At 42.5% G+C, this 14,875-nt stretch overlaps 1 protein-coding gene across 1 annotated transcript in view; it reads left to right on the top strand.

Moving 5' to 3' along the window:
• Positions 1–14,875, top strand: part of LOC135519884 (inactive dipeptidyl peptidase 10-like) — a 181,876-nt gene that overhangs the window by 84,240 nt on the left and 82,761 nt on the right. Inside the window, exons 6-7 of the mRNA XM_064945084.1 lie at positions 6,809–6,861; positions 7,208–7,289. Coding sequence (XP_064801156.1) covers positions 6,809–6,861; positions 7,208–7,289 — 135 coding nt within the window. The remainder of the gene's footprint in view (positions 1–6,808; positions 6,862–7,207; positions 7,290–14,875) is intronic.

The following is a 14,875-nucleotide window of genomic DNA, read 5'->3' as shown; positions in this document are numbered from 1 at the left end:
CTAGTCGACATCTTTTTGGGGTGCACATCTGAAGACCGGATGTGGTATTCAGTGATTAGACCAAGAATAAATGGGCCTGGAAATCACAACACTGGCGACATAGTGTGAAATCTGTAGGAATTGCAAACACAGTTCCATCATTTATGGAAAGCCATAGACAATACAAACACTGGCGGATTGATTTTTTTCTTCTTCGATTTAGTGACCAGGTTTTCTTGCGATTTTGACAACGGACCTCGTTCTGTTATAGTTACAGACACCATTGTACCATTTCTAGAAACTTCAGAGTGTTTTCTATGCACACATACTAATCATATGCATATACTATATTCCTGGCATGAGTAGCAGGACGTTGAAATGTTGCGCGATTTTTAACAGAATGTTGAAAAAAGTAGCTCGATCTCAAACAGGTTTTAATACATGTTTCAGGACGAGTACAAGGAACTGGCACAAGTGGCATCGGACAGCTAACACGCTCCTCAGGGTGAATGCGGTGCATACTACGCCAAACCAACAGCTCTCTCTCTTGACTCTCCTCCAATTTGTCCAATAACTCCTCGACAGTCTCTGACTCACACCTCAACTTCGCCGACTGCTCCATGTGCCCACCCCCAAATAATCTTGGGGTTTCTGTGGCCTACCTCCCCGACATCGTTGCTGTCCTCTCATGCTCCTAGGCCAGGATTTCCTCCCAAGTCCAGGATCCATTCCCATCCAGGATCTCTTCCCAAGTCCAGGATACTTCCTCCTCCTGGGCACGCTGCTTGGTCCTTTGTTGGTGGGATCATCTGTCACGTTCATTATAAGGATTGGACCAAGGCGCAGCGTGGTATTTGTACATTCTTATTTATTAAAAGAATGAACACTGAACAAACTAACAAAATAACAAAACGAAACGTGACGCTATACAAACGAGTGCTGACTGGCAACTACACATAGACATACAAAACACCTAGACATACAACACCCCTAGACATACAAAAACCCTAGACATACAAAAACCCTAGACATACAAAACTAGCGTACCCACCCTAGTCACACCTTGACCTAACCAAAATATATCTAAGGTCAGGCCATGACGACATAGGGATATCTTCTGTATACCACCCGACCTTGTCACAACACAACTGATGGCTCAAACACATTAAGAAGGATAGAAATTCCACAAATTAAATTTTCACAATACACACCAGTAAATTGAAATGCATTCCAGGTGACTACCTCATGACATTGGTTAAGAGAATGCCAAGAGTTTGCAAAGCTGTCATCAAGGCCAATGGTGGTTACTTTGAAGAATCTCAAATCTCAAATATTTGTTTATTTGTGATTTATAAAACACTTTTTTCAGCTATTACATTCCATTTTCATTCTATTACATTCCATATGTGCTGTTGTTCTACATTGTGGAAAATAGCAAAAAATTAAGAAAAATCCTGGAATGAGTAGGTGTGTCCAAACTTTTGACTGGTACTGTAAGTTTTCACAACCCTGAGCAAATACATTGGGGCAAAAAAGTATTTTGTCAGCCACCAATTGTGCAAGTTCCCCCACTTAAAAAGATGAGAGAGGCCTGTAATTTTTATCATAGGTACACTTCAACTATGAGAGACAAAATGAGAAAAGAATATCACATTGTAGGATTTTTAATGAATTTATTTGCAAATTATGGTGGAAAATAAGTATTTGGCCAATAACAAAAGTTTATCTCAATAGTTTGTTATATACAGTGCCTTGCGAAAGTATTCGACCCCCTTTGAACTTTGCGACCTTTTGCCACATTTCAGGCTTCAAACATAAAGATATAAAACTGTATTTTTTTGTGAAAAATCAACAACAAGTGGGACACAATCATGAAGTGGAACGACATTTATTGGATATTTCAAACTTTTTTAACAAATAAAAAACTGAAAAATTGGGCGTGCAAAATTATTCAGCCCCTTTACTTTCAGTCCAGCAAACTCTCTCCAGAAGTTCAGTGAGGATCTCTGAATGATCTAATGTTGACCTAAATGACTAATGATGATAAATACAATCCACCTGTGTGTAATCAAGTCTCCGTATAAATGCACCTGCACTGTGATAGTCTCAGAGGTCCGTTAAAAGCGCAGAGAGCATCATGAAGAACAAGGAACACACCAGGCAGGTCCGAGATACTGTTGTGAAGAAGTTTAAAGCCGGATCTGGATACAAAAAGATTTCCCAAGCTTTAAACATCCCAAGGAGCACTGTGCAAGCGATAATATTGAAATGTAAGGAGTATCAGACCACTGCAAATCTACCAAGACCTGTCCGTCCCTCTAAACTTTCAGCTCATACAAGGAGAAGACTAATCAGAGAGGCAGCCAAGAGGCCCATGATCACTCTGGATGAACTGCAGAGATCTACAGCTGAGGTGGGAGACTCTGTCCATAGCACAACAATCAGTCGTATATTGCACAAATCTGGCCTTTATGGAAGAGTGGCAAGAAGAAAGCCATTTCTTAAAGATATCCATAAAAAGTGTCGTTTAAAGTTTGCCACACCAAACATGTGCAAGAAGGTGCTCTGGTCAGATGAAACCAAAATTGAACTTTTCGGCAACAATGCAAAACGTTATGTTTGGCGTAAAAGCAACACAGCTCATCACCCTGAACACACCATACCCACTGTCAAACATGGTGGTGGCAGCATCATGGTTTGGGCCTGCTTTTATTCAGCAGGGACATGGAAGATGGTTAAAATTGATGGGAAGATGGATGGAGCCAAATAAAGGACCATTCTGGAAGAAAACCTGATGGAGTCTGCAAAAGACCTGAGACTGGGACGGAGATTTGTCTTCCAACAAGACAATGATCCAAAACATAAAGCAAAATCTACAATGGAATGGTTCAAAAATAAACATATCCAGGTGTTAGAATGGCCAAGTCAAAGTCCAGACCTGAATCCAATCGAGAATCTGTGGAAAGAACTGAAAACTGCTGTTCACAAATGCTCTCCATCCAACCTCACTGAGCTTGAGCTGTTTTGCAAGGAGGAATGGGAAAAAATTTCAGTCACTCGATGTGCAAAACTGATAGAGACATGCCCCAAGCGACTTACAGCTGTAATCGCAGCAAAAGGTGGCGCTACAAAGTATTAACTTAAGGGGGCTGAATAATTTTGCACGCCCAATTTTTCAGTTTTTGATTTGTTAAAAAAGTTTGAAATATCCAATAAATGTCGTTCCACTTCATGATTGTGTCCCACTTGTTGTTGATTCTTCACAAAAAAATACAATTTTATATCTTTATGTTTGAAGCCTGGAATGTGGCAAAAAGTCGCAAAGTTCAAGGGGGCCGAATACTTTCGCAAGGCACTGTACCCTTTGTTGGGAATGAGGTCAAATGTTTTCTGTAAGTCTTCACAAGGTTTTCACACACTGTTGCTGGTATTTTGCCCCATTCCTCCATGCAGATCTCCAGAGCAGTGATGTTTTGGGGCTGTTGCTGGGCAACACGTACTTTCAACTCCCTCCAAAGATTGTCTATGGGGTTGAGATCTGGAGACTGGCTAGGCCACTCCAGGACCTTGAAATACTTCTTACGAAGCCACTCCTTCGTTGCCCGGGCGGTGTGTTAGGGATCATTGTCATGCTGAAAGACCCAGCCACGTTTTCTTCAATGCCCTTGCTGATGGAAGGAGGTTTTCACTCAAAATCTCACGATACATGGCTCCATTCATTCTTTCCTTTACTCGGATCAGTCGTCCTGGTCCCTTTGCAGAAAATCAGCCCCAAAGCATGATGTTTCCAGCCCCATGCTTCACAGTAGGTATGGTGTTCTTTGGATGCAACTCAGCATTCTTTGTCCTCCAAACACGACGAGTTGAGTTTTTACCAAAAAGTTATATTTTGGTTTCATCTGACCATATGACATTCTCCCAATCTTCTTCTGGATCATCCAAATGCTCTCTAGCAAACTACAGACGGGCCTGGACATGTGCTGGCTTAAGCAGGGGTACACGTCTGGCACTGCAGGATTTGAGTCCCTGGCGGTGTAATGTGTTACTGATGGTAGGCTTTGTTACTTTGGTCCCAGCTCTCTGCAGGTCATTCACCAGGTCCCCCCGCGTGGTTCTGGGATTTTTGCTCACCGTTCTTGTGATCATTTTGACCCCACAGGGTGAGATCTTGCGTGGAGCCCCAGATCGAGGGAGATTATCAGTGGTCTTGTATGTATTTCCTAATAATTGCTCCCACATTTGATTTATTCAAACCAAGCTGCTTACCTATTGCAGATTCAGTCTTCCCAGCCTGGTGCAGGTCTACAATTTTGTTTCTGGTGTCCTTTGACAGCTCTTTGGTCTTGGCCATAGTGGAGTTTGGAGTGTGACTGTTTGAGGTTGTGGACAGGTGTCTTTTATACTGATAACAAGTTCAAACAGGTGCCATTAATACAGGTAACGAGTGGAGGACAGAGGAGCCTCTTAAAGAAGAAGTTACAGGTCTGTGAGAGCCAGAAATCTTGCTTGTTTGTAGATGACCAAATACCTATTTTCACCATAATTTGCAAATTAATTCATTACAAATCCTACAATTTTGATTTTCTGGATTTTTCTCTCTCATTTTGTCTGTCATAGTTGAAGTGTACCTATGATGAAAATTACAGGCCTCTCATCTTTTTACGTGGGAGAACTTGCACAATTGGTGGCTGACTAAATACTTTTTTGCCCCAGTCTACATGTTAGTGTCACCTTTTGCACAGACTACAGCTGTGAATCTTTATTGGTAAGTCTCTAAGAACTTTATACACCTTTATTGTACAATATTTGCACATTATTCTTAAAAAAATACTTCAAGCTCTTTCAAGTTGATTGTTGATTATTTCTAGACAGCCATTTTCAAGTCTTGACATATATTATCAAGATGATTTTAGTCAAAACTGTAACTAGGCCACTCAGGAACATTCAATGTCTTCTTTTTCAGCAACTCCAGTGTATATTTGGCCTTTTGTTTTAAGTTATTGTCCTGCTAAAAGGGAAACTTGTCTCCCAGTGCCGGTTGAAAGTACACTGAACAAGGTTTTCCTCTAGGATTTTGCCTATGCTTAGCTCTATTCGGTTTCTACTCATCCTAAAAATCTCCGTAGTCCTTGCCGATAACCAGCATACCCATAACATGATGCACCCACCACCATCGTTGAAAACATGAATAGTGGGGCCTCCCGAGTGGCGCAGTGGTACTAGCACTGCATCGCAGTGTTGTGGCATCCCTAAAAACTCAGGCTATGTCACAACTGGCCATGACCGGGAGTCCCATCATCATGCTTTAGCAACTCCGTTTGGCGCCTGCAAGCTGACTCCGGTTGTCAGTTGAATGGTGTTTCCTCTGACACATTGGTGCAGCTGGCTCCCGGGTTAATAAGCTAGTGGTTTTTAAGGACCGCTGTTTGGCGGGTCATGTTACGGACGACGCATGACTCGACCTTCGCCTCTTCAGAGCCCATTGGGGAGTTACAGCGATGAGAAGATTGTATTCACGAAATTGGGGAAAAAAGGGGCTAAAAAAATAACAGTGGTACTCATTTCAACTTGTTGGATTTCCCCAAACATAACGGTTTGTATTCAGGACATAAAGTATGTTTCTTTGCCATATTTTTGTAGTTTTACTTTAGTGCCTTATTGCAAACAGGATGCAGGTTTTGGAAATGTGTTTTATTCTGTAGAGGCTTCCTTCTTTTCGCTATGTCATTTAGATTAGTATTGTGAAGTAACTACAATGTTGTTGATCCATCCTATTTTTTTGCCTATCACAGCCATTATACTCTTGTAAAGTCACCCTTGGTCTCATGGTGAAATCCATGAGTGTTTTTCTTTGTTTCCGGCAACTGAGTTAGGACGGAGCGGGTCTCTTTGTAGTTACTGTGTGTATTGATGCACCATCCAATGTGTAATTAATAACTTGACCATGCTCAAATGGATAGTCAATGTTTATTCTTTATTTTTTTTACCCGTCTACCAATAGGTACCCTTCTTTGCGAGGCATTGGTGTGAAGAGATGAGGTAGTCATTCAAAAATCATGTTAACCACTATTATTGCTCACGGAGTAAGTCCATGCAACTTATTATATGACATTTTTACTACTGAACTTATTTAGGCTTGCCATAACAAAGGGTTTAAATACTTATTGACTCAAGACATTTCAGCTTTTCATTTTTTATTCATTTGTAAACATAAAAAAAGATCCATTTTGACATTTTGGGGTATTGTGTGTAGGCCAGTGACACAAAATCTCAATTGAATACATTTTAAATTCAGGCTGTAACACAACAAAATGAGGTAAAAGTATTTCTCTGCACAGTTTGCAATGCATTTGCCATACAGTACAATAACACTCCTGTCAGATAATGTTTCTTGGTCTATATTTGAACTATGTGGAGCATGTCATCATTATGAAACACTGCAACATTGAGGCTGTTTCCTTCCCAGTGTACGGCCTGAATGCTATTATCATGTAAGGCACAGCTTCTCTAGGGGAATCCAGACAGATTTACTCACACCCCAGACCATTTGGATTCTCTCTCTCTCTTTCTCCTCTCTCTCAGGCTTTCAGACCCGAAGTCATGGGGGTTCCATGATCGGTTTCTCAGATGGAATTAAAATGTCTCATCTCGCAGCTGTCAACCATGCAAATCACATTGTCCACATAATCTATTTGTGAAAACAGCTACTGGTCTATTCTATTTGATGCCTTTCTTTGCCTGTTTTTATGATGTTTTTATCAGCCAAACTGCCTCCATCGTTAATGTTTTGTGCAGTAATCTCCTCTTTCTTTTCTCTCTTTTGTTCTAGGTTTACCGGCATTCATACATGGCCTCATATAGCATTTATAACATTCACACAAGGTATGTTTCATGTGCTTGTTTACCATGCGTTTGTCTACTTGTCAAGACAATATCTTCTAAGGCAGTTTAGCTCAGGTGGATGCTAAGAGCCTGGTGAATCCACAACAAACAATGAAATTCAATGTTTCGTCAGTCATGACCTTTTAAATGTCAATATTTATGATAAAACATTGTGTTGAAGTTGGCTTTTTTACATTTGACCTCGTCGTCATTTAGCAGATGCTCTCATCCAGAGTGACTTACAGTTAGAGTTACCAGTGTATCCGGAAGTTAAAGGTGTATCAATGTAAATGCCTTCCACTGCTCTATGTAGCAGTCTTACTGGTTACTTACTGTTGTTTTTCAGGGAGGTATGGGAGTTGGACCCTCCCGAGGTGCTTAACTCTGTTCTGCAGTACGCTGAATGGGGAGTGCAGGGCCAGCAACTGGTAAGTCAAAGATGAGCTGCCACTCCTACATGCAACCCTCCCATATCATACCTGTTACCATTGGGAATAATGCAACAGGCATATTTTGTGATTTTTCACATGCCCGGAAGAAGGGTGGTTAAAGTCACAATCCTATATGACATTCCTTTTGAATATTACTCCAACTAGGAAGTTTGCATTCTTGGCATAATGGCTAACGTACTGGGTTGATAGTTGGTAGACCCAGGTTTGAGTCACAGGCTCACAGAGCTCTAGACCACCTTTACTCCACACACAGAGATGTATACTGTACAAAGCTCTCACCCGCCCTCCATTTGGCAAATCTGACCATAATTCTATCCTCCTGATTCCTGCTTACAAGCAAAACTAAAGCAGGCAGTACCTATGACTCGCTCAATACAGAAGTGGTCAGATGACACGGATGCTACGCCACAGGACTTTTTTGCTAGCACAGACTGGAATATGTTCTGGAATTCATCCAATGGCATTGAGGAGCACACCACCTCAGTCATCGGCTTCATCAATAAGTGCATCGATGATGTCGTACCCACAGTGACTGTACGTACATATCCCAGCCAGAAGCCATGGATTACAGGCAACATCCGCATCGAGCTAAAGAGTGGCTAGAGCTGCCACTTTCAAGGAACGAGAGACTAATCCGGACACTTATAACAAATTGTCTATGCCCTCAGACGAACCCTCAAACAAGCAAAGCATCAATACAGGATTAAGATTGAATCCTACTTACACCGGCTCTGACGCTCGTCGGATGTGGCAGGGCATGAAAACTATTAAAGACTACAAAGGGAAACCCAGACGCGAGCTGCCCAGTGACGCGAGCCTACCAGATGAGCTAAATGCCTTTTATGATCGTTTTGAGGCATTGCAACACGGAAGCATGAACGAGAGCACCAGCTGTTCTGGATGACTGTGTGATAACGCTCTCGGTAGCCAATGTGAGCAAGACCTTTAAAAAGGTCAACATTAAGAAAACTGTGGGGCTAGACAGATTACCAGAACGTGTACTCAAAGCATGAGTTGACCAACTGTCAAGTGTCTTCACTGATATTTTCAACCTCTCCCCTCTGTAATTCCTACATGTTTCAATCAGACCACCATAGTCCCTGTGCCTAAGGAAGCGAAGGTAACCTGCCTAAATGATTACCGCCCCTTAGCATTCACGTCGGTAGCCATGACGTGCTTTGAAAGCCTGGTCATGGCTCACATCAACAGCATCCTCTAGGACACCCTAAACCCTCACAATCTAACTCCACACTGCCCTTTCCAACCTGGACAAAAGGAACACCTATGTAAGAATGCTGTTCATTGACTATAGCTCAGCTTTCAACACCATAGAAAGCCCACAAAGCTCATCACTAAACTAGGGACCCTGGGCCTAAACACCTCCCCCTGCAACTGGATCCTGGACTTCCTGACAGGCCGTCCCCAGGTGTTAAGGGTAGGAAACCACATGTCTGCCATGTTGATGCTCAATGCTGGGGCCCCTCAGGGGTGTGTACTTAGTCCCCTCCTGTACTCCCTGTTCACCTACGACTGTGTGGCCAAACATGACTCCAACACCATCATTAAGTTTGCTGACGACACAACAGTCACCGACAACGATGAGAAAGCCTATAGGGAGGAGGTCAGAGAACTGGCAGTGTGGTGCCACGATAACAACCTCTCCCTCAATGTGAGCAAGACAATGGAGCTGATCGTGGACTACAGGAAAAGGCGGGCAGAACAGGCCCCCATTAACACCAATGGGGCTGTAGTGGAGCGGGTCGAGAGTTTCAATTCACCAACGGGTCCCACATCACCAATGAACTATCATGGTCCAAACACACCAAGACAGTTGTGAAGAGGGCACGACAAAACCTTTTACTCTTCAAGAGTCTGAAAAGATTTGGCATGGGTCCCCAGATCCCCAAAAAGTTATACAGCTGCACCGTCAAGAGCATCGTGACCGGTTGCATCACCGCCTGGTTTGGCAACTGCTCGGCATCTGTTCATAAGGCGCTACAGAAGCTAGTGCTTATGGCCCAGTACATGGGGCCAAGCTTCCTGCCATCCAGGACCTATATAATAGGCGGTGTTAGAGGAAAGCCCATAAAATTGTCAGACTCCAGTCACCCAAGTCATAGACTATTTTGTCTGCTACTTGCAAGGCAAGCGGTACCGGAGAACCAAGTCTAGGACCAAAAGGCTCCTTAACAGCTTCTATCCCCAAGCCTTAGGACTGCTGAACAATTAATCAAATGTTCACCGGACAATTTATATTGACAACCCCCCCATTTGTTTTGTACACTGCTGCTACTCACTGTTTATTATCTATGCATAGTCACTTGAACCGTATCTACATGTACAAATTACCTCAACTAACCTGTACCCCCGCACACTGACTCGGTTCCGGTACTCCCTGTAAAAAACCTTGGTATTGTTATTTTATTGTGTTACTCTTTATAATTGTTTACTTTAGTTTATTTGGTAAATATATATCTTTTTGAACTGCACTGTTGGTTAAGGGCTCGTAAGTAAGTAAGCATTCAATCAATGAATCAAATGTATTTATAAAGCCCTTTTTACATCAACCGATGTCACAATGTGCTGTACAGAAACCCAGCCTAAAGCCCCAAACAACAAGCAATGCAGATGTAGAAGCACATTGGCTAGGAAAAACTCCCTAGAAAGACCAGAACCTATGAAGAAACCTAGAGAGGAACCAGGCTCTGAGGGGTGGCCAGTCGTCTTCAGGCTGTGCCGGGTGGAGATTATAACAGAACATGGCCAAGTTGTTCAAACATTCATAGATGACCAGCAGGGTCAGATAATGATAATCACAGTGGTTGTAGAGGGTGCAACAGGTCAGCACCTCAGGAGTAAATGTCAGTTGGCTTTTCATAGCAGATCATTCAGAGTTAGAGACAGCAAGTGCGAAGAGAGAGTCCAAGACAGCAAAACAGCTACCTTGTCAGCTACCTTGTCAGGGCATGGTCCTAGGGCTCAGGTCCTCTGAGTGAAGAGAGAGAGAAAAAGAGATAGAAAGAGAGAGAGAATTAGAGGGAGCATACTTAAATTCACCCAAAACACCGGATACGACAGGAGAAATACTCCAGATATAACAGACTGACCCTAGCCCCCCAACACATAAACTATTGCAGCATAAATACTGGAGGCTGAGACAGGAGCGGTCGGGAGACACTGTGGCCCTGGCCAACGATACCCACGGACAGGGCAAACAGGCTGGGTATAACCTCACCCACTTTGCCAAGGCACAGCCCCCACACCACCAGAGGGATCTCTTCAACCACCAACCTACTACCCGGAGACAAGGGCAGAGTATAGCCCACAAAGATCTCCCCCATGGCATGAACCCGAGGGAGGCACCAACCCGGACAGGATGATCACGTCAGTGACTCAACCCACTCAAATGACGCACCCCTCCTAGGGGCGGCAGGGAAGAACAACAGTGAGCTAGTGACTTAGCCCCCGTAATAGGGTTTAGAGGCAGAGAATCCCAGTGGAGAGAGGTGAACTGGCCAGGCAGAAACAGCAAGGGCGGTTCGACGCTGCAGTGCCTTTCCATTCACCTTCACACCCCTAGGCCAGACTACACCAGACTACACTCAATCATAGGATCTACGGTAGAGATTAGTCTTCAATAAAGTCTTGAAGGTTGGTACCGAGTCTACGTCTCTCACATGGGTAGGCAGACCATTACATAAAAATGGAGCTCTATAGGAGGAAGCCCTACATCCAGCTGTTTGCTTAGAAATTCTAGGGACAGTAAGGAGGCCTGTGTCTCTTGACCGTAGCGTACGTGTAGGTATATACGGCAGGACCAAATCAGAACGACAGTTAGGAGCAAGCCCATGTAATGCTTTGTAGGTTAGCAGTAAAACCTTGAAATCAATCCTAGCCTTATCAGGAAGCCAGTGTAGAGATGCTAGCACTTGAGTAATATGGTTCTAGTCAAGATTCTAGCAGCCGTGTTTAGCACTGACTGTTTATTTAGTGCTTTATTTGGTTAGCTGGAAAGTAGAGCCTTGCAGTAGTCTAATCTAGAAATGACAAAAGCATGGATACATTTTTCTGCCACATTTTTGGACAGAAAGTTTCTGATTTTTGCGATGTTACGAAGATGCAAAAAAGCTGTCCTTGATCTATTCTTGATATGTTCGTCAAAAGAGATCAGGGTCGAGAGTAACGCTGAGGTCCTTCACAGTTTTATTTGAGATGATTGTACAACCATCAAGATTAATTGTCAGATCCAACAGAATATCTCTTTGTTTCTTGGGACCTAGAACTAGCGTATCTGTTTTGTCCGAGTTTAAAAGTAAAACAATTGCTGCCATCCACTTCCTTATGTCTGAAGCACAGGCTTCAAAGGAGGGCAATTTTGGGGATTTACCATGTTTCATTGAAATGTACAGGTGTGTCATCCGCATACCAGTGAAAGTTAACATTCCGAATGACATCACCAAGAGGTAAAATATATAGTGAAAACAATAGTGGTCTAAAACGGAACCTTGAGGAACATCAACATTACAGTTGATTTGTCAGAAGTCTCCATCCACAGAGACAAACTGATATCTTTCCAACAGATAAGCTCTAAACCAAGCCAGAACTTGTCCGTGTAGACCAATTTGGGTTTCCAATCTCTCCAAACCAATGTGCTGATCAATGGTATCAAAGCAGCACTAAGGTCTAGGAGCACGAGGACAGATGCAGAGCCTTGGTCTGACGCCATTAAAAGGCAATTTACCACCTTCACAAGTGCAGTCTCAGTGCTATGATGGAGTCCAAAACCAGACTGAAGCATTTCATATACATTGTTCTTTTTCGGGAAGGCAGTGAGTTGCTGCGCAACAGTTTGAATTTCTTTTGAGAGGAATGGGATATTCGATACAGGCCGATAGTTTTTTATATTTTCTGGGTCAATATTTGGCTTTTTCAAGAGAGGCTTTATTACTGCCACTTTTAGTGAGTTTGGTACACATCCGGTGGATAGGGAGTCATTTATTATATTCAGCATAGGAGAGCCAAGCACAGGAAGCAGCTCCTTCAGTAGTTTAGTTGGAATAGGGTCCAGTATGCAGCTTGAAGGTTTAGAGGCATTTAACGGTAAGGTCTACACTTGTTGTATTCGGTGCACGTGATAAATAAATCTTGATTTGATTGGGTTGATAGTCGGTAGACCCAGGTTTGAGTTCCAGGCGGGGCTACCCCCTGAACTTGTAATATTCTGCATTTACATACCCCAGTGTTGAAAGTAACTGAATATAGTCCTTGCCTACTGAGGGTTATGTCACCTATTTGTTTGGAAGTTTTTGGGTACTGCTTGAATAAACTACAAATAAGTTGCTTTAACAAGTGTTGCCCGTGGCCTGAAATGTATGTGCAAAGGAATAGGACAGGTTGCTTTGCCCAGGATCAACAGTTTTTTTTAAATATTTTTGATTGTATATTTTTTGAAATGCTGTTATTTCTTTGTTTAGCCTATGGGGTGATTTTCACCCGTAGGATTTTCCCCCTCTTCCTCGTGTAATTGCTTTGTTCGACTTAATTGTTCTCCAATTTAATCCCTGCATGGAGTGCATTCTGAACTTTTAATTAGATGGTGTTTTGATTATGTTGCGGTTGAAAGTGAATCATGTTTCTCATTAAAGTGGCAACAGTAGAGTATGCCTGTTGTCTGCTATTGCATCCCTGTCATGTTTGTCTTTCTTACATGAACATTTATGTTCAAGTTAATTAAAATGTAAAGCCAGAATGCATAGATAATATCCACTCCGTCTCCTGTATTGGCTTTGAAGGTCTACCAAGTTATCTGGCCTTTAAAACATTTGCATCAAAGTATTACTTTGATCCTTTTAGTCACAGAACGATGTTGTGGACATACAAAACATGTTGACAGCTTTCAGCCAGATTATTCGAGAACATGATATTTGATTAACATGACAATCAGTAGTGACATGCCAAGCACACCTGAACAACCTGCACTAATGTGACATTCAGTATGCCATGTAAATGTGGACCATTTCTTCCAAGCCTGAATATTTCTCTCAAATCTGCTCATTTTCTAGTGCTTTGTGGTGAATCCACGGAGCAGGATTAACCACAGTGCCAAGATGGCAAACTTGCTGGGCAGTGGTCGTAGTGGCAGCAGGGTCCTTCTACCCCAGCCCCATCTCCTTTGGAAGGCTTCTTTGAACTTCTTCGTACAGCTGCTCAGACACAGTTCTGGTGGGCTCATCTGTATTGGATCTAACTTCTGACACCAAATGTTATGTTGGGTCTCATGTGGAATTCAAACCCGATACCATCCATTTGGATGGTGGACGCACAATTGTAACTATACACGGCTTTGTGAAAGGCCGGCCTAAATCCAGCTATCAAAGCACAGCATTCTAAGCAGGTTGATTTGGAATGTCAAATGACTCTCGCATTGTACTCCAGTTCATTTTCGAAATAGAGAATCATTCAAACTAGATGATAATACCTTTTCATTTGTTTGCTTCAGACAGATGGGGCACTGTTTGTGGACAGCTAACAGGCTTAAGTATTAGAGGTTTCTTGTCTGCAATTGTAACATTTGGTGAGGTTATTTAGGCATAAATCAAACTCACCTCCATTAGAGGGCCATTACGGCGATGAGAGGTGAGGCAGACAGATATGCAGGAATTCAGGGCTCTCGAGTCGCATAAGCTTCATCGTTAGCCACAATTTTATCTTATAAATACATGACACTGCTAGTATATATTGGATAGGATGCCAGTTCTGTGAGTTGTTTTGTTGTGGAGACTAGACATTGCATTGACAGCATACTTAAAGTGAACTAGCTATCAACACAAACTCAAGCCCAAAACACAAAACATACATAGAAATGTTATGATAGCGCTTCCTATTTCCAAACAGAAAATCCTACCCGTCTTATTGGACAGCTAGTTTCAGTCTTTAGTGAAGCAGATCAAATCAAATTGTATTGGCCACATACACATACTTAGCAGATGTTGCAGGTGTAGCGAAATTGCTTGTGTTCCTAGTTCCAACAGTGCAATAATACCTAACAATTGACAACAATACAAACACATGTAAAAGTGAAATAATGGAATTAATAAGAAATATATCAATATTTGCTCGAGCGATGTCGAAGTAGCATTGACTAAAATACATTAGAATAGAATAAAGTATATACATATGAGATGAGTAAAGCAGTATGTTAACATTATTTAAACGTTATTAATTTGACTAGTGTTCCATTATTAAAGTTGCCAGTGATTCCAAGTCTATGTATATAGGGCAGCAGCCTCTAAGGTGCAGAGTTGCGTAACCGGGAGGAAGCCGGCTAGTGATGGCTATTTAACCGTCTGAGGGACTTGAGGGTGGACCATTTCAGTTTGTCAGTGGTGTGTACGACGAAGAACTTGAAGCTTTCCAACTTCTCCACTGCAGTCCTGTTGACGTGGATAGGGGCGTGGTCCCTCTGCCATTTCCAGAAGTTCACGATCAGTTCACGATCAGCTCCTTTGTTTTGTTAACGTTGAGTGAAAGGTTATTTTTCTGGCACCACTCTCCCAGGGCCC

The sequence above is a fragment of the Oncorhynchus masou genome, chromosome 29 (assembly GCF_036934945.1).
Source record: "Oncorhynchus masou masou isolate Uvic2021 chromosome 29, UVic_Omas_1.1, whole genome shotgun sequence".
NCBI lineage: Eukaryota > Metazoa > Chordata > Actinopteri > Salmoniformes > Salmonidae > Oncorhynchus > Oncorhynchus masou.
Note: the sequence above shows the minus strand (reverse complement) of the source record. Positions and strands in the feature narration are given on the sequence as shown.